Source organism: Podarcis tiliguerta (assembly GCF_965153285.1).
Source record: "Podarcis tiliguerta genome assembly, chromosome: 11".
Lineage (NCBI taxonomy): Eukaryota > Metazoa > Chordata > Lepidosauria > Squamata > Lacertidae > Podarcis > Podarcis tiliguerta.
The window spans coordinates 41,439,565-41,463,339 of record NC_139544.1 but is presented as its reverse complement, the minus strand read 5'-3'; the positions used below and the strand labels follow the sequence as shown (position 1 = coordinate 41,463,339).

Below are 23,775 nucleotides of genomic sequence, written 5' to 3'. Positions count from 1 at the left end.
GGATTGAAAGTGACGTTCAGTGATTGGATAGTTACAGAAAGTGGTTACTGTTGCGTTGTAGTGGAGGCTGGCTGAACCCTTCAGTTCAGTTCTGTTCTGGCCTGTGAATAAACAAGAGCTGTTTGAAGAATCGCTGTGTCGTCTGATATGTTCATCCACAACTTAACAGTGTCCCCTCTCCTCAGCCACACTTTTCACTGGCTCTACTCTTTGTCCTCCTCGACTCTTTTTGCCTCGCTGGCTCTGTCCATGAACTCAGATAAGGCCTTCTTGGATGGAGAGACAATGCAGGTGGGCGTGCAGTGACCTCCGACTTCCATATGGCTGGAATGTAGCCTACAGAAAGAGCCACATCTATTGTTCCGAGCACTTTTGCATTTGGTCCCAGGTGACTCCCGGCAGGTTGCCCACAGCAGGCTGCAGCCCCAAGGCTGAGAAAGACTCCCCACCCCCTTTCTGTGGTGATTTCCAGCTCATATGCAAATCACAGTTCCACCCACATTTCTCATGGCGCTTGGCTTTCAGTGGCTTTGTGGTTCATCTTGAATACAGACCCTTCAGAAACCCACCCAGCCCACCTTTGGCAAATGACAGTTTAGCTTGTTCCAGCTATGACAGTGCACATAAGTGCAAAGGACTTGCTTCCTGGCACAGATTAACTAGAGAAGTATGGTACTTCTAATTGTGTTTTAAGGATGTTTGTGTCAAGTTTCAGGAAGCTGTCAGGAGATGAAGAGGCAGGTTTTCAGGAACCTTGAGACATGTGGAAGGTTGTTGTTGTTAGACTAGTAATAATATTAATCAGGCTGTGCCAAACTAGTTGAGCTCTATTTGTTCAGTTACACCAAAACAATGTTAGGCTTTAATCACCTGTTTTGTGCACTGTCAGCTGTAGGTACATTGTTGAACAGTTTCCCCATGTTACCAAACTCAGCTTACAGAGACAGAAAGCAGAGATCTGTCATTTTTTTGTGCATTGTTTGATCCATAAATTGTTATTTATTTTCCTACAATTTAGCAAATTCAATTCGGTTTCAATGCAACATTCCCTTAACATTTTGACTTGCCATCCTTACTTCGATGACATTTCTGTTCAAATCCTTCATCTACCACCTTAAATGTAATACTTATTTCTATAACATATATCCTACATTACATTCCTTTATCATTCTCATTCCTTTGCTTATACAGTGGTGCCCCGCAAGACGAATGCCTCGCAAGACGGAAAACCCGCAAGACGAAAGGGTTTTCCGTTTGCAGAGGCGCTTCGCAAGACGAATTTCCCTATGGGCTTGCTTCGCAAGATGAAAATTGACAAAAAAAAATGAGTTTTTTCCCCCCTCCAAAACCCCTTTTTCTGAAGCGCTAAGCTGCTAAAAGCCTTTTAGCAGCAAAACCGCTAATTCCTTAAGCCTTAAAAAGCCGTTTTTAGCCCTTAAACTGCCAATAGTGCTAATAGTGCTAATCCGCTAATGGGCTTGCTTCGCAAGATGAAAAAACCGCAAGACGAAAAGACTCGCGGAACGGATTCTTTTAGTCTTGCAAGGCACCACTGTATTTGCAGTCCTGCCTGCGATTTCATTTGACTATAGCATTTTCTCAGAGTCTGAAAAGGATCTCCACTCTTCCACAAACATTTTGCTGTCAGTTTCGTCATGTTCATACAGTCCAATAGTTTTAAAGACCATTCCTCTTTTGTTAGAACTTTTTCTTCTTTCCATTTCTGCACTTATGGAATTCTGCCTGCTGTGGTAGCATACATAAATAATCTAAGCAACTTTCTGGGACCTCTGCACCATATTATTCCCAAAAGAAATGCTTCAGACTTTTGGGGATCACAATTTTAAACATATTCTTCTATTCATTATGTATCATTTCCCAAAAGCATGTCGCTTTTCTACAAGTCCACCACATATGAAAAAATGATCCTTCAGACTGTTTGCCTTTCCAGCATTTACTTGATATAGTCTTCTACATCTTGGCTAGTTTATTAGGTGTTAAAATACCACCTGTATATCATTTTCAAGTTTCTTGCATTTATTAATCTGGAGTTATGGAGTAATGACTAGAATAACCCCTTTACTTTGAGGGAATCACCCATCTCTGTGCACTGACTTGGAACTGTCATGATTTTCATCAGATCTGGTCCATCATCTGAGGTAGAGGGACACTCTGCAAAACTTTGCTCCACTTGGTTTCTGCTGCGTGACTGCTGCCACCTTGTGGAAATTGGGCTACTAGCAACTGGAGAAGATGCCAGTTTCTTCACAAGGCAACTTTTAAAATGTGAATAGGAAGTCTTGCCTGGAGTCTGTTTAAAACAAAAAGCAGTAAAGTGACAACAACGGTGATACGTAATAGTTTAAAGTTGCTTATATTTATTAAACACACTATAAATTAATGGATTAGGTTTTGTGCAGTCAAACATTGTTTCAATAGTTATTGTTGTTGCTATTATTATTTATAGATTGCTTCCAGAGTAAGTCTGCACTTACCTGGAAATAAGACCAATTTAACTCAGAGGGATTTACTAGCCTGGTATAGAACCTGTGCTGTGAGTTAGCGGCATTTAGGTATCAGTGAAATAAATGTGTGAAGCCTGACAGGATAAAAGCCCTATTTGTCCCAGTGGGAATTAAGTGCAACTAACATTGGTTGCAATCCTGTATCTACTAACCTGGGGATAAGCCTCTTTGAACTTGATGGGACTTACTTCTCAGTAGACATGCCTGTGCTTGTTTGTTTACCTTGGATCCAGCCTACTCTTTCTAACTGTTCAAGGTCCTTTACATACATTCTCGTTAACATTAACAAAGCGATTTCTGAGAATCAGATTATGCCCACTAGTTCATTTGCAAGATGAGTAGACCAGTTTCTAATGAAACCAATCAAGAGGAGGAGGAGGAGGAGGAGGAGGAGGAGGAGGAGGAGGAGAAGAAGAAGAAGAAGAAGAAGAAGAAGAAGAAGAAGAAGAAGAAGAAGAAGAAGAAGAAGAAGAAGAAGAAGAAGAACAACAACAACAACAACAACAACAACAACAACAACAACAACAACAACAACAACACTCTAATCCCCTGCATAACCATAGATCAGATGACAGTCTGGGAGAAAAATGTGGGGGAGAAGGAAAGCGAGAAGAAAATATGGTTTGTTGCCAAATTGTAAAACAGAAGGCATTGCATTTAAATGGAAAAGGGGATCTAAAATGCTGACTTGCTGTCAATAATTTTCGTCTAAAGAAAAAGAATAGACCAGTTTCCAGGCCTTGCAGCCTAGAACTTTAGGCTAAGTCTGGGCTTGGGGACAGAGGGGGGGGACAGGACACGGCCTGCCTTCTGGCTCCCTCTTCCACCTCCCTTCCCAAGCTGCTGTGAGTTTTGTGTTTCAGCTCCTCCTTCACATTCCAGGCCTGCTGAGACTTCCCCCAAAATCCTCCAAAATGGAGCCGCCTCTGCCTCTGCCTCTGACAGCGTGTCCTTTGAAAAGCTCGAGGCTGAAAACCAGGATTTTAATCATTTTCTTCTCTATGGTTTTGTTCACAGCCATACTGGGACTGCTGCAACTAAAGTACTTAAAGCCCAAAGACTTTTATTCCTTTGAAGTGATGGATCCGAAAGGCAGGGCCGTTTCGTTGGAGAAATACAGAGGCAAAGTAAGTGACACGTATTTTGTTTCTGAAATCTTTGCATGGAGCGATTGTCTTCTCCGTGCATAATAATGACATTTTACGTCCTTTGAGATGCAGGCTGGTTGTAAAAAACAACAACACTGTGAATGTAGATTTATTTTAGCAGTTAGAATAATACTGGAAGTGGGAATCCAAGTCTCCTGAGTACAAGAAACAGTTCATAATATTTGCTGGTGTAAATGGAGACGTTCTAACTTCCAACAAAGTAGTTTCATCAACGGCAAAGTTTCTCCTAATATCAGATGCAATGAACATCTAGAACAGGATCTGTTAGACTTGAATTCCCATTAGCCCCAACCTGCACGGCCAACATTCAGGGCAAATGGAAGCTGTAGTTCAGCAACACCTGTTGAACTACAGGTTCCCCGTTCCTGATCTAGCATCTACGGGGGGGCGGGGGGGCTGGTGCCTTCCTGTGCTGCTTGTGAGCCTTCCAGAGTCATCTGGTTGTTGTCAACAGAGGGTCTGATCCAGCTGGCCTCTTGGTCTGCTCTAACAGGCCTGTTTTTTTGTAAGTCATCAAAATGATTCTCTTGTTTCACTACAGAAGCTGCAAACGTCTGCAGAATCCAATGGCTAACTATTGTGAAATGCAAACAGTTGATGAGTTTGATTCTTGGACTTTTTAATAGTCCCATTTCTTTTTTTAAAAAATGCATCTGTTACTATGAACAATTTGTAAACATTAGGAATAATCTAGCCAATGTATTTCAGTGAATTGAAGTTGTGCTATTGGTTTACATAATCCCTGCAATTTCTCCAGAGTAGGGGAGAACAGTCCTAAACAGTAATCACTGGTACTAATATTTTCCTTCCTGCAATTGAAGAAGTTTACTTTGTGGCAGCCAGTGGCTAAAACAATACTGAATAGATGGATGGCTGTTTTTCTGCAATTGAAGCTTAGCTGAACATGTATACTTTTCCTACATTTAAATAGCTGAGATGGTCAGAATGTAAAGCCATTTTGTTAACCTCGGCATAAGCAGTCTCTCATCCTCTTTCTTTCTCACTGCCCTGTTTTCTGTCTCCCTGAAGGCGTCTCTGGTTGTTAACGTGGCTAGTTATTGCCAGCACACAGAAAAAAATTACATCATGCTTCAGGAACTGCATAGGGAGTTTGGACCATACCACTTCACAGTGCTAGCCTTCCCCTGTAATCAGTATGGGGAAATGGAGCCAGACACAAGCCGGCAGATTGAATATCTTGCAAAATCAAATTATGGAGTAACTTTCCCCATTTTCAAGAAAATAAAGATTCTAGGAATTGAAGCATCGCCGGCGTTTCAATTTCTAATAGGTAAGCATGTACAACATTACTTCCAGGGGGGAAAGTGGACAGGAAAACATACTAAATGTGGTACTGGATACAGAACCCAGCTTCCCAAGAATCTTGTTTTTTTAAAACCACCACCAAGATTCTAGCCCTTAAGATGAAATCCTAACCCCACTGAATTGAGCAAAGGGGAGAAATGAGCAGAGATGTGGAAAGGCAGCTATGGATCGTGTGTTGATCAGCAATAATGATTAGCTCCAGGAGCCTAGTTTCATATTACTGTAATTCATTAGGAGGAAGAATTTGGCAGTCCAGAGAATCAGTGGGAGCTAAGCACATCATTCCTATTGATCTCAGTGGCACTTTGACGCATCTTTTGGAGGCAGTACGCTTCAGAACAGTGGCATAGCGTGGGGGGGTGCAGGGGGGGCCGGCCACACCGGGCGCAACATCTGGGGGGGCGCGCTCGCACTTGCAGCTCTCTGCCCCTACCTGGCTCACTCACTCTCTCTCACTGCAGTGCTGGCTGTGCGAATCCGATCCGAGCCGCCGGGTCGCCGCCCACTGTGGAGGAGAGGGTGCCAGGCATGCGGTGCAGTGCGGAGAGAGAGCGAGGGACTATCTGGGGGAGGGACAGTGCAGCGGGGGGGGGCGCAAATTACTTGCCTTGCCTCGGGTCGCCGCCCACTGTGGAGGGGAGGGTGCCAGGCGTGCGGTGCAGTGCGGAGAGAGAGGGACCATCTGGGGGAGGGACAGTGCAGCGGGGGGGGGGGGCGCAAATTACTTGCCTTGCCCCGGGTGCTGACAACCCACGCTACGCCACTGTTTCAGAATACCAGTTTCTGAAAACGGCAGTGGTGGGCCACTGTGAGAACAGGATGCTGGACTAAGATGGACCACCGGCCTGAGCCAGCAGCTGGGCCTCCTGTCATCTGTCAGGGATTCTTTAGCTGTGATTCCTGCATTGCAAGGGGTTGTGCTAGATGACCCTTGGAGCCCAACCCTACAGTTCTAGGATTCTAACATCCTTCTGTTCTTATAAAGGGGTTTTGGTTTTGGTTTTGAATTTAAAAAAAAAAATCTGAATGGTGCCCCTTCTGCTTGCAATACAAACTAATCTTGTTCTTGCAGATTCCTCCAAAGCTATGCCTCGGTGGAATTTCTGGAAGTATCTCATCAGCCCAGATGGGAAAGTCGTGAAGTTCTGGACACCCGAAGAGCCCATAGAAAGCATCAAGCCAGATATAGCTGCTCTGGTTAGGCAGATCATTTTGAAAAAAAGAGAAGACCTCTGACAAAGCGGGTGTGCCTTTTGGATTACACAGGGCAACATCTCTCCTCGGCCCTTAGTACATTCCTGCTTAATAATGGTAAAAGCTGGACAAGCAGTGGTTTTTCTTACTGGATAAAATGTCAGTAGCTTTCGACAGAAAACTCTTCTGTTTAAGGAGCAGCTCTTAAACCACCTGAGCAAAGAGAAGGTTCGGTATGCTGTGCACTTCACCCAACTGAGCCCTGGATCTGGCCCATGGTCATGGATAATGGGAATTGTAGTCCCATCTGGAGCACCACATGCTCTCTACCCCTGTCCTAGACGAATCAAAATAAGGAATTCTTTCTTTCCCAGCAGGTTACTTAAAACACCATTTGCCAAATAACTCAAGTAACACTATTTAACCCAATAATGAAAGTACAGCGTGAGAAATTGTCCTGCCATTGAATCGTTCTGTTTAAAGCTGATAAAATCTAGCATTTTATCAACAACAGCAGGAAATGCATGCTCCATGGAGGGTGGGGTGAGGTGGAAAGGAGGGGGGGATAACAAAAAAAAATAATGTAAATAGTTTTTATGAAGAAGTTTTATTTTTAAAAAAGAGATAGAATAAGCCAAGTCCGTTTGGAGTGTTCTCTTCTATACTGGTTTCCAAAATAATTTTCTATTGCACAGTGCACTACTGAGTAAACTGGAGCATACTGCTTAAGGGGGGGGGGAGAGGGAAGTGATAATTTTCCTACATACTAATAGCAAATTCAGTCTTGTGAGTGTGGACACTTATGAAACCAAAGCACCACTATCCACATACAAGAGGGAGGTATCAGCAGGCTTGGAAGAACTCCAGAGTTTACAGGAATAATTGCCCAAATAGATTTTGCGGAGGGAGGGAGGTTTCTAGCTGGGGAGACTCCTGAGAACCAGACTGATAGGCCTGAAGGACCAGATTTGACTCAAAGTTCCCCATCATTGCTGTAGTATGACCAAGAAACAGAATTATGGAATGCGATCCTAAAAGGAGGCGGGACTTCCGGTGGAAAGAGAGGTGGGGCACCCGTCCAGTAAGAAATGCTGACTTTGGGGAAACTGTTGCCATGATGTCAAAAGCTTCCTTAACACAGTCCCTTGCTGACAGATATCCTGCATGCCCTCCCCTCCACTTCCCATAGTCATGGCAGGCCATTCATAAATACCAGTGCAAGAGCATAGCAAGTTTAACCATTAGTAAGTTCTTCTCTGTATACTACAAAAAAAAAAAAACCCTAAAAAGTGTAATAATTGTTTCTCCACTTTATTTTGCATGGAGAATGGTAGGTTACCGATACAGTTCATATTGGATGTCCCATACAAAAGAATCCATACCTCAGTTATTGGGAAATATTGATCATCCACCTGTGATGTTTGTCTCCTGTGCTGCTTGGTGTCAGTCATGTCCTGTATAGATAAGGATTATTTGGGCTTTGGGTAAACTCAGCAGACATTTCACCCCATGCTGTTTGAACAGATGAAGTTAGCAATTTCTCAGTATCACATCCTAATACAGTGGTACCTCAGGTTACAGACTCCACTAACCCAGAAATAGTACCTCAGGTTAAGAACTTTACCTCAGGATGAGAACAGAAATCACACAGCGGCAATGGGAGGCCCCATTAGCTAAAGTGTTACCTCAGGTTAAGAACAGTTTCAGGTTAAGAACGGACCTCCAGAACAAATTACGTTCTTAACCCGAGGCACCACTTGCTGAAATAGTCTATTCAAAGGGGGGCACATATGACAGCTCACTGGAAGGACAGATCATGAAGCTGAGGCTCCAATACTTTGGCCACCTCATGAGAAGAGAAGACTCCCTGGAAAAGACCCTGATGTTGGGAAAGATTGAGGGCACAAGAAGAAGGGGACGACAGAGGATGAGATGGTTAGACAGTGTTCTGGAAGCTACAAACATGAGTCTGACCAAAGTGTGGGAGGCAGTGGAAGACAGGAGTGCCTGGCGTGCTTTGGTCCATGGGGTCACGAAGAGTCGGACACGACTAAACGACTAAACAACAACAACATATGACAACCCCCCCCCCAAACCTCAGCATGATGAAAGAAGGTGTGGAGGTGGCTATGGAATTGTCACACTCCCCTGATGTCCCCATGTTCACGCTTCATCAGAAGGGGTTATGTTGGTGTACCAATGTACATGTCTAAAGCTCTTCCCAAGTTGAGGAAGAATCCTGACTGGCAATAGGAGAGAAGGTCCTCCTTGTATGGTATTCATACATTGGTTCGTGAGTAGAACTCCTTCTGAAGTTTCTTGAGCTTGCAGATGTCAGGTGGGAATATTTCTGTTTATTTATTGAATTGATATCCCACCTTCCTCCCAGAAGGAGCCCAGAGTGGCAAACAGAGGCACAATTTAAAAGCAAAGCAGAAATGTTCTAAAACAGTTAACACATTATTAATATATAAAAATGCTTCTGAATGCCACTTTTCAGAAATCCATTGATCCTTATAAACATCCTTGGCATTGAGGAGAGACAGTCTTAAGTCTGCTTAATCTATCAAGGATGTGACTTATCTTTGTGCCAGAGGATCTCAGGGGCTAGATCCCCATCTCCTGTGTTGGACTCCCAAAGCCACAGCGCAGAGATGGAAAACCTTTTCCCCAATTTGAGGACCACATTGCCTTTGAGGGGATGCATGCCAGTAGGTAGAGCAACAGGTGTGCCTCTTAATCTTTGTAAAGGTAAAGGGACCCCTGACCATTAGGTCCAGTCGTGACCAACTCTGGGGTTGCGGCGCTCATCTCGCTTTATTGGCCGAGGGAGCCAGCGTACAGCTTCCGGGTCATGTGGCCAGCATGACTAAGCCGCTTCTGGCAAACCAGAGCAGCGCATGGAAATGCCGTTTACCTTCCCGCCGGAGCAGTACCTATTTATCTACTTGCACTTTGACGTGCTTTCAAACTGCTAGGTTGGCAGGAGCAGGGACCGAGCAACGGGAGCTCACCCCGTCGCGGGGATTCGAACCGCCGACCTTCTGATTGGCAAGTCCTAGGCTCTGTGGTATAACCCACAGCACCACCCGCTTCCCTCTTAACCTTTGTACAGTAGGCTATATTCCAGCCATGCAAAAGCCAGAGGTTTCTACGTACAATTCACCCAGGCAAGCAAGAGGCATAATTGCAATTCAAGGACACATTCCAGCTGGGCCAAAACACTCAAGGACATCACAGAGCAGGACCATTAAAGGGTGAGGCCTGGGGAGGGAGCACTGCCTTGGGGGAGCCGAGAGGCCTGGAGAGTGACATTTGGCCCCCAAGCTTGAGGTTCCCCACCCTGGCTATCCCTGTTATTTCTACTGTTACTACTGTTACTACTGTTCTACTGTTTCATTTCTACTGTTCAAACTGTTTCTACTGTTATTTCCTTTCACCATATGGCAATATATTCACTTCAGCAGACAAGCTAGTCTGGAAGAGATGAGTTAAGCAACTGGCCAGAGTTGGAAAAAGCAGGGAACAAATTCCTTAAAACCAACAGTTTGACAAGAAACAGACTATCTTATTGCAAGTTTTCACAACGCTGCAGGCACTGGTGGGTTTCCGATCCTCTTCCATCGGAGACAAATGGAAAGCATTTAGCCTATGACGCATGGTCATGCAATGATATGGAAGTGTATTTAGTTGCTGGAATAGATACAACAGCTAACTAATAGTACACTGCCAAACCATCACACACAGACAGAAAGAAAGAGGTCAAACGGAATCAAATGGATATGCCAGGATGAGAGATGCTACATGAAACAACATCTCTTGTTCAAATAAACAGCTGTTCGGAAACAGTGCACGCTTTTAGACCAGCCTTTGTAAACCTGGTGCCTTCCAGCTGTTTCGGGCTGCAACTCCCATCACACCCAGCCAGCACAGAGGCTGGAGCTAATGGAAGTTGTAGTTTGAAACAGCTACAGGGCACCAGGTTGGCAATGGCTGCTTACAAGATCCTTTTTATGGCTGCCCAGGGCAGAAGTAAAACAAAATGGGATAATGAAAGGAATATTGTAGAGGGCATCAATATTAGGTGTACAGTGCCCTGCATATATGGAAATTGATTTACTTTTAATGCAGCCATTGACATTGGGTAATTTACATTCATTAAGATTAGATATATCCTAGTTCCCAGAACCTCCCAAGCACTTCAAGGTGACCAGACCCATCCATAAAAATCACTTTATTCCTTTATTTTACTGTCGCTCTGAACGACTACGCCTGAAGAAGATTGTTGTGACGTTCAGAACTCTGCAAAGCAGCTAACAAGCGTGCTCAAATAATGCCAGAACATTTTTGAAGGTCTTACTATACAAACCCCTGCAGTTGTCCGATGATCACAATATGTGCCGTAGGCTGGCAGCTGAATGTCAGCTGGTGCCGTTCAGATATTCATCCAGCTAACAATACACTGCCATTCCACCACACACACACACACAGAGACAGCTTCACAGCAGGGTCACTCCGACAACAGGGAAGCTGGGCAGAGGTGCAACAGGCACCCTCGTTGTATAGCTTTCTTCATATGCAGGCGACACACCTCTTTGCCCCAGCCTTTCAGCTATATACGTCTGTGCTGTGTATGTATATAGATAGATTAGAACCCACCATTTTCTTCTGAATCATTTTAACTGATTTTACTACCTTTATATCGTTGCAACCTGCCTTGGGACCCTATGATAAAGAGTGAGTAAGACATCCAAAATATAAAAATAAAAGCCACCCTTTTGTCAAAGTAGTTAAAGAAAGGTTTAGTGATTCTGACTGCAGAGCCAAGGCAATAAATCTGGAATTTTAAAGCTGGGCATCCCAGTAATGTTCACAAGGGGGCGCACTCCCATTACATTTGCCGTGTTTGGGAATGCAACAGTATGGAGTGCAACCAGCAGCTGTAAAACAACAGGTATCCAAAACAGCCAGCTAGTACTGCACTGCCAAAGCGGTACATTCCTGTGTTCACATTCAGCGTCTGCTCCTTCACACTTACAACGCAGAATTGCTTCTACCCAGTGCTTTAAAAAAAAAAAAATGTGTAGGGGTACTCTCATTTTGACTCAAGAAAATCACCATTTTATAGTTCAAATCGGGTGAAAGAAATACAGTAAATGGACAAAAGTACAAAGATTCACAAAATGTTTAGGGCTCTGCGTAGCCCTGCGTCCCCCCAGAAAAAAGCACTGCTTCTACCACCAAACATTCCCAACTGTAAATAGCCACAACCAACATTTATACACTGTTAACACATTCATCTGTTTTGGCTCCATGTAAGCTTATACTGGAGGAAAGACCCCTTATACAATGCCTGTCATTTCCCATACTCTCTTCCGGAGGACACAAAAGTGTTGCAGACAATCAAAAGCTTGCAGAGTCACTTCTGCAGTTTTATAAACACTCACCTTAGCCAGAATCTGCAAACTTAGGTTTCTGGTCTGTTGGAGATTTGTCCCCAGAGTTCTCATTATTTTCTCCTAGAAAGCAAACGTACAGAGATGTTACAATAACGCTGTTCAACCTTTAGGTATAAAGTCTGAACCATGCAGACGTCAGTTCACATTCTTAGTGACTTGTAGCAAACCATACGCTGCATTTGCCCAGGCGTAGTGACCTTTCGCATACACCCTCCCCTCCATCTCATGGTGCAGGGGACAGCATTTCTGTATAGGGTTTTGTAAAAAAACAAAACAAAACTACCCATCCTAACTAATCTGGAAGCACATCTTGATTGGGAAAGAGAATGAACTTCTGTGTGGCTGTGTGGCCTTCCATAACTTGCAATTTATTGTATTAGAATTAGATGGTCCTTATTTTTAAGGAGCGCCGCATACACCCTAACAGACCCATCATCATAATAATTAGAGGCACTGACCTTTATTTTTCCCCGTCTTGGCCTCCAAAGGTTTTCTAACACAGTGATCTAACGTGTGTTTGCTCAGGAGTCAGTCCCACTATAGTTTACCCCTAACATCATGAACTAATGTGGGTGTATTCAGAAATGAGTCCCACCATATTAAACAAGAGATTTCTCCCGAGTCTTATGTGCATAAGATTGCACCCTTAATAGGTGAAGTTTTAATTAAGGCTGAAATCCTAACCTCATTTGCGGGGGGGGGGGGTGGAGAGAGAGAGACAGAGCTCCACTGAATTCAAATAAGACTTATTTCTGAGCAGACACGGGTAGGATTGCAAAGCTGGCCAGTGCTTAATGCACTGAGCACTCAGATCACTCTACTGAGTGTTGAAATTAAAATTTTGCAGGATATATATGTAAAATAAAAAGTAAATAAAAGATAGCAACAACAAAAAAGTGATGGGGGTGCGGAGAGAGACTGAAGGACGTAGATTTACCCACAACACACTTTCATCCGTCTTGACCTTCCGGGCTGCGAATCTTTCTAACTTCCACTCCATCTCTGAAGAGGGGCTTGCTGGCTTCTTACTTAGCTAGCTCTGCTGGAGCTGAACAATCGCTTCTCTTTCCTGATCCGCCCCCACTAGATGGAATCCTCTCCCCCCCCCCCCCCCCCGGCTAGAGGAATGAATGTTTCCAAACAACTAGAGGAGTTTCTGATCTTGCCTGCTGCTTCTCAAGAGGCTCTCCCGAGGCTGCCTTATTCTCCCCCTCCTCCGGTCTATGCCCACCTGCTGCTTGTCTCCGCAGAGAACCCCCTTGCTGCGTTACCCTATTCCCAATCTCCACTGAGGTCTCTCCTCGGTTGGAACCAATTTAAAGAGACAGAACAAGCGGCAAGTAGAGCGGGAATCCCTTGCCCCGACGCCTGATTGGCTGAACCGGTGTTCTGACGCAAGGAGGTTCCCTTCGTTGGAACGCGGCGGCGCGCAACGTTCGCCCGGACGGCGCGGCCCCCGCCTCCTCCTCTTTCCCTTCAGTCTTTTCTTCCGATCCCGGGCAAAGCCCCGCTTCTGCTGCACGACGCGGAAACTCCTCCATTGTTTGCCGCGGGGCCGCGCGGGTAGAGCAGGTAACAGCAGCGCCAAAGAGCGCGGCGGCGGGCAAAGAAGCGCGGAAGGGCCTGGCTCGCCCCCTTCCGCAACCGATCTCCTGGGAGAAGATCCCTTCCAGGCTGTGGTCCCCGGGAGGTGGGTGGTGTAACTTGAGACGCGATCCTAACAAGCCCCCACCGCGGCTGATGGGGGGGGCGTTGTCTGGAAAGGGCAGCAAATTATTAGTTCTTTTCTTTTCCAAGATTTTTATTGAACGTAATAATAAACATAGAAGCATTGAATTTAAAAACATGAACACACAACCGGAGCACCAAAGAGAGGCACAGGCTGAGTTGTGCAAGGGACAGCACTGAGACTTTGGGCCTCTCCAGTCTGGTGTTTTATTGTGGGTGTAGCCTGCAATGTGTTCTTAAAGCAGAAATGGTGCATTAAATATTTTATTTTATTGCATTTCTATATCACATTTTCCTCCAAGGAGCTCAAGGGGGTGCCATCGTTTTCCTCCTTCCCATTTTATCCTCACAACAACCTGTGGGGTAGGTCAGGCTGAGAGACTGTTACTGCCACAAGGTCACACAAGGAGCTTTGTGGCTGAGTGGCGATTTGAACTCAGGTCTCCCAGATCCTAGTCCGACATTGTAACTACCGGTTGTGACAGAGCCATAGGGGGGGGGCTGAGGACACCATTGAAATTCTCAGCCTGAGTGTGTGTGTGTGTACATGCAAATGTGCATGAGGGGGTGCCAAACTGGGTCTGTGACCCGGGTGAAATAAATCCCAGTTTTGCTTCATTGATTTGTTCTGTGTTTGCTCTCTGGAGAACTGCTGTAGCACAACAAACAAAAATATATAAGATTTCAGCAGGCAGTTACGGAATATGCACTGATTGGAAATGAAGCAGAGTGACTGCCCCAGGCACAAGCAGTATTGAAAGTGTGATTGCATATAACTCCCCCGATTGCCAAATAATCATGATTGTGCAATAAATTGTGGGAGGGGCCCTAAGGAAGAGGAAGGTGACAGGCAGTGCCAGTTCCTGGACTGGTTATAAGAAAGCAGGCAGGTGGGGGGGGCTAGCTGGGGGGAGACTGAGGTTTGTGGGTCAGGGTTCAATTAGCATTCACAAGCCTGGTTTCAGATTTTAAAAATTAACAGGAGGACTGGGCAAATCAAGGGGACGACTGCAATCCCCCAAGGGTGAGCTCCATATCAAACATTTAAAAATTTCCCACGTAGAAACCAGAAGTTGTACTCTAGTGAAATATATGAAAAAGGGTATAAAGTAAAGCTGTGCAATAAAACCATGACAACAGAAACTGTATAATGAGAACGATTGGAAGTTTTATGCAGAAATTTTTATTTGATAGACATGATTTTGTATAAATTTTTGGTTCTTTTTCTTTTTTGTCTTTTTAATTTTTTTCTTTTATGTCTTGATATGTTGTTTTTTTTGTATTTAACTTTTCTATACTTACCTTCATTTTATGTTTGTATTTTAAACCAAGACTTTTAAAAAAGAAAGAAACTAGAAGTTGTTCCCTGATCTCTAGTTCTCTATGTTCAGGGTGTCTATACTCTGTATGCAGGAGCATTCAGTATTGTAAGAATCCACCCACTGTAGTCTGAGGTGGTATAATCCAAACATAAGGTACCCACCTCAATGAGAACTAGGCCCTTAGCCCACAGTCACAAACGGGAAGAGAATTGCACTTGACTCCTCCCTTTTATTTTAAAGAATCATAAATGTTCATGATGATGATGTATGTGCTGTTCTCATGGGGCTCTTCCTGGCTGTTCTCCCAATCCAAATGGACTGATCGTATTTGCACCTGCTTAGCATCAGCAGTGCATCAGGTGCTTTTACTGGGCCCTAAGAGTAGAAATGCCCCAAACAAGCTGGGAGACTGGGTCTGCCCCAGGGTAGTGTGTACTTTAATGAATGTACAAAGGTAGAATTTACATTTGTTGCTCTAGCCAGCTTTGCCTCTCTCCTCGCCCACCACTATTATGATTTCCCAGAAGGGTCTGTGGCCCTCAATACCTAGTCTAAACATATGGGGCGTGCACCTGATCCCAGTGCTACTTTCAGCTAAAAGCTGGAAAAATCAACCCTGGTGGCCCCTTCAGTCAAAGGCTTCTTGTTTCCAAACTGATGGGGAAATGTCAGTGGGTCTCATGGGGTTATCAGCAAACATCTTCCCAGAAACAATTTGTTTTTAACCCAAGACTCTGTGGTTTGCATTAATATACGTGTGTGTGTGTATACCGGTGTGTGCGTACACACACACACAGGCACGTAACTCACCCCAAGCCCTAGGAATATGGTAGGGAACAAGGACAGGGAAATTGACAAGGCACACCTGTAATGACGAACTCCTTATGTGCTTATTATTTCAAATGTGGAAGGTTACCTTGATCACACTAGGGACCCTTCAGGTGCCACGGATTAGTCCATGATGAGTGACTCACCCTTTCTGACAAATAATGCTATAAAGACAATAATGGAAATGTCAGGATTCTTGCACTATGATGAAATATGCATTGCTTTGTCCTTTGTTTATTATGTGGGTAGTGTACAGTTGATTATGTCCTTAGGTTCTCGTTTCCGCGTTTTAAGTGCTTGACTTTTTGTAAGTGTTGTGGGACAACGAACTATAGGAATCTTAACCGGTTTTGGGAACAAAGTAGTGACAGTTTGAGGTTTGGGGGAACAGGGGAGTGTGGTTTTACACAGTGGCAGCTAAGAGACTGTACACAATAGAACTGGCCCTTGCTAACAGAGAACCACAGGGGTGGCTGCTCTTTACAATGTTATCCCTTTTTTTGCCAGGTGTGTCCAGGTGTGTAAAGAGTGACCTGAGGGCAAGCTGTGGCCACTGTACATGCTCCTTTTCTGCCTTTGCCAATGGCAAACTCCATTTGCCCTTTCTTTCCCCAAGTGATAAGAAGAAAAGCTCTGGCTGGATAGCAACTATTACATTTTACTCACCAGAAACGTAGAGGGAATTCAGGGCCGACGAAAGAAAGTCCTTCTTCACACAGCACATAGCTAAACCATGGAATTGGCTGCCACAGAATGTAATGAAGGACACAGCAGTATTCTATGAACTACAGTACCCAGAATGCTTTATTGCGGGGGATGCAGCCTAGATTACCTCCAGTGTCAGAAACTTTGTCCTATGGTTTATGGCTGGTCATTTGTCCAGGAGAACAAAACCACAAACCTGGGTTCAGATGACACACTAAGTGACTAAGCCAAACCATGGCTTAGCTCAGCTCAGCACAGCAGTAGAATGACTGGGGAGCAGCAAAGCGGCCATGATCTCATCTTCAAGAGCTCACACGTTCACACTAAACCATGGGTTGGCTATACAGGGTTTGCGAACCAAGTCAACAGAGAAGCTCCTTCAAGGCCTTTCTGCCCACCCCAGTTTTCTGGGTCACAGGTATGATGGCCAAACATGTTAGGCACCAGCACATGCATGCCATCTCTGACAGCTGTTTCTTATAGTGATTAAGGATGTAATTGGGTGGGCAAGGGGATGTTTAACCCTTTTTCAATCCAATGCGTTTCCATTGTAGTTCCCCCTTCAACAGCCTGCCCTCCCCACAAGACTCAAGGCAGGTATTTGAAAAAGTTAACTTATAGTTGGAACCCTGCAGTTTCTCTGCTCCACTCCCGAAACCAATTTTCACTACGAGAAACAGCTGTCTAGATTTTTATTTATAAGTATCTAATATGTAGTTTGGCATTGAGGCTGGGTACACATTACTAGTTTAAAACGTTGACAACATCTCTTTCTCAGTTCAAATCAAAGCTGTTTGGGGGGAAACACATCAAAAAGCAGTAATTCACAAGAAACTGCAAGATAGATACAGATTGTGGATAACGTTGTGTGTACACCGCTTTCCCAACTAGCAGTGGGAGTGCACCGGGTGCAGTGTAAACAGGAGTCTGCATACCACCTGAGTCTCTAAGACATAACAGCAATTTTTGTCGTCTGGCTACAAACAGCATGATTCTGGAACTGTGCTTGTAACACTGCTTGGCACTAGGTGGTGCTGATTCTTTGTGTTTGACAAGAGCACTACAATAAATGAAAGGGAATTTGGTGTGAGACTCCTTCCCTCCCCAATCCAGCAAATTACAATATAGAAATTGTAACACACAGAAACAAACCATTGCCATCCCTTAAAATGTATGCTTTGGATCTTTCCATGCTGTTTGCTCCTCTGTGGCCAGCACAGAAAAGCAGCCTACTAGCCTCTTGAGACGTTAGTAAAAAAGCAAACTTAGGTTAGTCGCTTTTCTGTGCTTATTTAAAGGGAGCCTCTTGGGCTTGCTGATCGGAAGGTCAGTTGCTTGAATACCCATGACGGGGTGAGCTCCTGTTGCTCTGTCCCTGCTCCTGCCAACCTAGCAGTTCGAAAGCATGCCAGTGCAAGTAGATAAATAGGCACCACTGTGGCGGGAAGGTAAAAGGCATTTCTGTGCACTCTGGCACTTGTCACGGTCCTCCATTCATCAGAAGCGGTTTAGTCATGCTGGCCACATGACCCGGAAAACTGTCTGTGGACAAACACCGGCTCCCTCAGCCTGAAAGCGAGATGAGCACTGCAACCCCATAGTTGCCTTTGACTGGACTTCACCATCCAGGGGTCCTTTACCCTTACCTATCTCTATCTGTCTATCTATCTATTTATCTAGAGATGTCCAACCCTACCGCCAAAAATGTTTATCTTGTACAAGCCCAAAACCCATAAACTACCTGTATGGTTTCTCCCTGAACTGACCCAGCAGCAAACCAGCAAGATATGCTGGAGGTGTCTGCACAGAGTTCCCTGATCACATCAGCACAGTTTTTCCCATGGAAGTAACTGATGAGTTTACAGCTTAAGTGGCCAGCTGCCCGGACATGTGCTGAGCCTGGAATTCTTCCCCCCCCCCATACTCTATTGTGCTATTTTAAGAAACATCTCTCTTAAGTACCTATGTTACATTAAGTAGGTGCAAACAGATGTGGGAAAGGGACACTGCTTCACCAGATAACTTATCTGGAGGAGGAATGGTAAATGAACAGTCCACTGTTACAAATGCTTTGGTTTGTACCCATGGCAAATAAGAGCATCAGTAATAATAATAATAATAATAATAATAATAATAATAATAATAATAATAATAATAATAAATTGCAGGTGTTCAGCTTCTGGTCCATGCTAGCATTGGCCAAATCTTTACCACATTTGCATCCTGCCATTCCTTCACAGAGCTCAGGACTGCATGTATCTGTTGCCTTGCAGGATATCTTCAAGAGAAGAAAGAGCTAAGGAGTAAACGCTACACAAATCCAGAGTGGAGTCCTTAAGACAGTTGGATGGCCCCTTGTACGCCTCCTTCCGGTAACTCCGGCAGCCAAGCTGGTGCCAGATGTATTGCTCTGCTTTCCTTTGGACCACATCAGCAAGGTCTTGTCCTCTGGGCAGCCCAGGCCTCCATGAACACTGCCCAGGCCTATGCCCCGGAGAGGTCATTCTGCTGCTGCTGATGCAGCAAAAACAACACGGGAGGCATCAGTTTCAAGTTACCAGTCTCTGCAACCACAGCAGACGCTGTGATTCTCCAGCGGTTTGACTTCACCACCCCCACCCAGGCGTGCTCCATTTTCTCTCGAGGCAGATGGATGCTAACTACTAGCCTAAAGGAAACAAGGAAATGGGAGTATATGCAAAGGGTCTGGAAACTAAAACCATATGAGGAGCACTTAAGGAGCTGGGTATGTTTAGCCTGGAAAAGAGGAGACTGAGGATATATGATAGCCATCTTCAAATATCTTAAGGGCTGTCACCTGGAAGAGGGAGCATGCTTGTTTTCTCCTGCTCTGGAGGGTAGGACTCGAACCAGTGGCTTCAAGTTAGAAGAAAGGATATTCCAACTGAACGTTCATAAAAACTTTCTAACAGTAAGAGCTGTTTGGCAGTGGAACAGACTCCCACAAGAGGTTGTGGGCTGTCCTTCCTAGGAGGTTTTTAAACAGAGGTTGGATTGCCATCTGTCATGGGTGCTTCAGCTGAGATTCCTGCATTGCAGGGGGTTGGACTAGATGACCCTCAGGGTCCCTTCCAACTCTGAGATTCTATGAAAAGAGGCAGGAATGACTTCTGTGGTCATCTAGCCAATTGTATTTTTTTAATCCTTAATTTTGGGTGTTGTGAATAGCAGTGATGCGTACACATTGTTCCACAAAGGAGCTTTTTAGCATTATTGAAGGAATACTTAACGCAGAACATCAAACTTTCTGTTCCTTATACTTGAATGTCCTTTGTTTCACATGCCAATGGGAGTGTGTTGTTCTTCAGCAAGTCTGTCAATATGCAAACAGAAACTTTGCAGTTAACAAATTTTGTGCTTTTATGACAAGCTTGCCTCATTTCTTTTTAGAGCGTTCCAAGTTTCGACTTCTTATGGATTTGCTTTTTTCCCCTGCATTGCATTACTGAATTGTCATAGTGGTGCTGTTCTGACTTTATTCTGCTGTAACAGGCTTTTGGTTTTCGCTCATTTAATTTATATATTTCGTTAGCATTTATAAATCACATTTCTGCAAATGCACACAAGTTATCATTCAATGAAGTTTGTGCACACAGTCCATACCCACCCATGTGAGCAGCTCTGCACAAGCCAATTTGAACTCTCTATCCCCAAGCCATTCTTTTTTACCCCAAAACTACTATTCATCATGAAACTCAATTCCATGCACTCTTTTCAATAAGCAAAATCTGGAATTTACCTCTCAGAATAGGGTGGGTGCTTTTTTGCATTGTCCAAAAGAGAGGATAATAGAATCCTATAATGTTTGAAGGATCCTTAGAGATAATCTAGTATGTTAGTAGTACTGTAGCTGAACCAATGTAGGGTATATTGTGTTGACCAGAAAGACCAAAATTCAAATCCTCATTTAGCCATGAAGCTTAGTGGTTGGATCTTGGACTAGTCACTATTTCTCACCCTAACATACCTCACAAGGTAGTTGTGGAAATAAAATAGGAAGATATGATATACATTCTCCTAAACAATGTAAACCATTTCCTAATACCAGGGGAGCCCCTACAAATGCCTGAATTCCTGCTTGTAGTTCAGATTCTGTTTTCATTATTCCTCTGAATTTCTTCACTGGCCAGTTATGAATGGCCACCTGCAGATCATCTGGGGGACTTCTGTTTAGGTGATGAGCCAAGATCATTTCCTTGGAAGATAGCAACTGGGTTATCAGCATATTCATCCACATCAGTAGCCTTGGCTCTGAAGGAGTTGAGTCAAGGATGGAAAATGACTCCTCCAGGTCCATCTCCTGAGCATTCATAATGGTGCAAAAGTAGGTCTCTGACTTCAAGTTCCAATATTGATAGATGTCATTTAATTGTTTAGCTACTGAATCTGATAGGGACTTCAGGAGCTCAGACCTATTGCTGTCCTTTGTGCAGAATCCAGCTGGCCAACAATTAAGGCAAGAGCAGACTGTGCTCAGTTAAAAGTATATTTTTAAAAATGTTTCTATGCCTATTGGATCTTTTCCTGCTCTGTGCTATAATAGTATATATAACTGGGTGATAACCAACTTTCCAAAGCAGCTTGTCAAGATGTTTTAGATTATTACTATTTTCCAGAACTGAGTTCTGCTTTGACCTTGAATAAGTGTTGACTAAGGGATTGGCTCTCCTGGATAGAATCCAGAAAGGATCTGCAACTAATTAGAAACACCAGGTTTCACCCTTGGTATCCAATCTTCAGAACAGAGCATTTTAGAGCTAGTCCTCTGACCAAACTCTCGCCAGCTTCCTTAAGAAATGTTTTTATTGAGCTGTGTTTCCAAGTGATGTTCATTGCAGTCTTGGATGGCCTCTAAAACCAGGTCCTGTATGCAAACAGGTTTTGTACTTGTGGTCAACCTCAAGCGAAAGACATCACTCATTATCTGTTAGCCCGCCCCTTCGATAGAGACCCAAGAGATTGCTTTCTGAAACCTTTGTTCACACAAGCAAGCAGGTAGACCTCAGCAGAAATGGTCCAGTTTCTTTTAAGTGACAATTATAGCTTTGTAGCACACAGAATGCAATGGCTGCAAAAAAAAAAAAAAAAAAAAAAAATACAAGTGAAAAAGGGAAAAGGAGGAAAAAGGAGTTGGATAAAATCTTTGTTGTGGTGTTTCCGAGGTTTAATTTGAAATCAAGCTGGATTTGAGCTTGTGGTGACTGTGGCAAGCTCTGTCTTATATCATGGATGTTGGTTCGTTATTATGGATGTAATCTCTGAAGTTTTATTGGTACTGTTGCTGTGGGTTTGTCATTGCCTTTGGATAGAACAATAAAGTTATATTGATTGACTCTCCTTAAAAACTCAGATCCGTGGTCAGATACAGACATGACAGATAGACAAACAAATAAACAATAAGTGTATGAATAAGTGAGGATGCCCAAATCACAACTGAGCTTGGATACTTATTAGCATGCAAACAGAACCCCAAATAGGTGTTCAGTTCAGTAGTTTGCATACAATAGCCTGAGCACTGACAACAGATTTATCAACTTACAACTTTCCACTCTGCCCATAACATTATGAATATGCATGTTTTATCACACTGTATTTTAATTGCATTTTATGCTTGTCAGTCACCCAGAGAACAATGCTATTTGGTAGACTTATATAAATAAACAACAATAGCGCCCCAGAGTGAATGCTCTGGACAAATGTTTTGGAAGAATGGCAGGTGGTTTTCCATCTAATACATCCTGCCAGTGTATAAGGTTTGTAGAGAATGAACTTGGTTTTGTGTTCATAGTTACCAAGGGCAATGAAGTAGACTCCCCTGTATTTCTCTTTGCATTAAAGAAATACTTGTTAATAGCTGGGAATCTGACCGAACTGAAAAGTGGATTAGAAAAACACACACACACACACAAATAAATATATAATAAATTAAGCGCAAGCAAATACACCTTTCTGCCTAAGTACTTTTATTGTCTACCATGATCCAAATATAGGATAAAATCAAGTTGGAGAGGGGGTGGAATGCCAGAGGGCAATGTGGTTTATTACAGATTAACAGTATTAACATTAATCTTTCACCTCTGAAGGGAGTGTTTTTTTTACAATTGACTTTTCTTATTACTGAGTCATTCATGTGCGCCCAGGTGATTTCAAATGCAGCACAGCCCGTGGGCATTTCACGTCAATTTAAAAGCAGCCTAACGATTGAAGACAACAATACCATTGGAAAGTAATCTTTTTTTAATTGTTTGTTCAGTTTGCCAACCAAGGGAGGGGAAAGAACTAGAAGAAATACAGCTTCAAAACACACACACACTAATCACGACATAAAACCTTTTTTTTAAAAAAATCATAAAGTAATATCCCTTTATTGGGAAAATACACATTTATCGGTCTTGAGAAAAATTGCCCAGTGTTCAGATACATGCAATCAAAGAGAAGTTTTGATGGCTTTGAACTGTGGAGCTTATGTGTCTCAGCTGATTCAATGGCTCTCATGTGCACCTGATGTAGGCAAGTGGTGGCAGGGATCATTATGAGGCTGCAAGGAACCTTCTTCCTTTGCACCCTGCAAGCCAGCTACCATGACTGAACTGTGGCAGGAATGAGGGACATGTAGCTCTCAAGATGTCATTGGACCCTGGCTCCCATCTGCCCAACTCCACATGCATTGTGCCCCGTCCGCAAGACAGCCCTACCAATTGTAAATAAAGGCAAATAGTGCAAAAGCTCACTTGCAAGTTGTGGCATGCAGATCTCTTAACTTGGTTCACACTTTCTTACCTAGAAATATAAAAACGAATGCCTGCCGTGTGTTAACAGCACTTCAGGTCCAGTTTGATAGGGTACTTATCATTTTAACGAGGGACTGCAGTGATAACGTGTTTGTTCTAAGCATGACTCTGTTTGCACACCGTTCAGACAAATTTAGGGTCAAAACTACACTAGACATTGTGGGCTCCAGAACTAACTCAGCTGAATCTATATCAAGAAAGTGGGGGTTAAAAACCCCACACATACACTAAGTCTTATCACTCTCCCGCCCCCTTCTCCCCCAACCTTATACAGTGGTACCTCGGGTTAAGTACCGGTACTTAATTCGTTCCGGAGGTCCCTTCTTAAGCTGAAACTGTTCTTAACCTGAAGCACCACTGTAGCTGATGGGGCTTCCCACTGCCGCCACGCCGCCAGAGCACGATTTCTGTTCTTATCCTGAAGCAAAGTTCTTAACCCGAGGTACTATTTCTGGGTTAGCAGAGTCTGTAACCTGAAGCGTATGTAACCTGAAGCGTATGTAACCTGAGGTACCACTGAACTGTATGCAACACTACTATCTCACATTGAATGTAACTGATCCCTAGAAAAAACCCTACAACCTGAAAAGAGGCAATGCACATATTTTTTTAACCAAAGAAAATATTTTTATTTTTATTTATTTTAAAGCAGGGGTTATTGAAAGTATAGCATAGTGGGGCAGTTTGGAGTGGAATATGAGCCTTTT

At 43.8% G+C, this 23,775-nt stretch overlaps 2 protein-coding genes across 2 annotated transcripts; one reads left to right on the top strand and one right to left on the bottom strand.

Annotated features, from left to right (window-relative positions):
* Positions 1 to 1,561: 1,561 nt before the first annotated feature.
* On the bottom strand, positions 1,562 to 12,898 carry CDC20B (cell division cycle 20B). The gene is made up of 4 exons (XM_083404608.1): positions 12,611 to 12,898; positions 11,662 to 11,733; positions 7,462 to 7,668; positions 1,562 to 2,311 (listed from the first exon to the last, which is right to left on the bottom strand). Exons 1-4 carry the CDS (start codon positions 12,671 to 12,673, stop codon positions 2,066 to 2,068), a joined length of 588 nt encoding a protein of 195 aa, XP_083260734.1. The 5' UTR covers positions 12,674 to 12,898; the 3' UTR covers positions 1,562 to 2,065.
* On the top strand, positions 3,399 to 6,666 carry GPX8 (glutathione peroxidase 8 (putative)). The gene is made up of 3 exons (XM_083403228.1): positions 3,399 to 3,652; positions 4,724 to 4,985; positions 6,093 to 6,666. Exons 1-3 carry the CDS (start codon positions 3,440 to 3,442, stop codon positions 6,254 to 6,256), a joined length of 639 nt encoding a protein of 212 aa, XP_083259354.1. The 5' UTR covers positions 3,399 to 3,439; the 3' UTR covers positions 6,257 to 6,666.
* Positions 12,899 to 23,775: the final 10,877 nt, after the last annotated feature.

Bases quoted from the DNA above. Each gene is read 5' to 3' on its own strand.
- GPX8 (XM_083403228.1), top strand. From the start codon at position 3,440: ATGGAGCCGCCTCTGCCTCTGCCTCTGACAGCGTGTCCTTTGAAAAGC. The intron at 3,653-4,723 runs GTAAGTGACACG...GTCTCCCTGAAG, and splicing joins TGGAGAAATACAGAGGCAAA to GCGTCTCTGGTTGTTAACGT. The intron at 4,986-6,092 runs GTAAGCATGTAC...TTGTTCTTGCAG, and splicing joins GGCGTTTCAATTTCTAATAG to ATTCCTCCAAAGCTATGCCT.
- CDC20B (XM_083404608.1), bottom strand. From the start codon at position 12,673: ATGGAGTGGAAGTTAGAAAGATTCGCAGCCCGGAAGGTCAAGACGGAT. The intron at 11,734-12,610 runs GTAAATCTACGT...TTTGCTTTCTAG, and splicing joins CGGATGAAAGTGTGTTGTGG to GAGAAAATAATGAGAACTCT. The intron at 2,312-7,461 runs TACTAATGGTTA...TGTTTTAAACAG, and splicing joins GTAGTATACAGAGAAGAACT to ACTCCAGGCAAGACTTCCTA.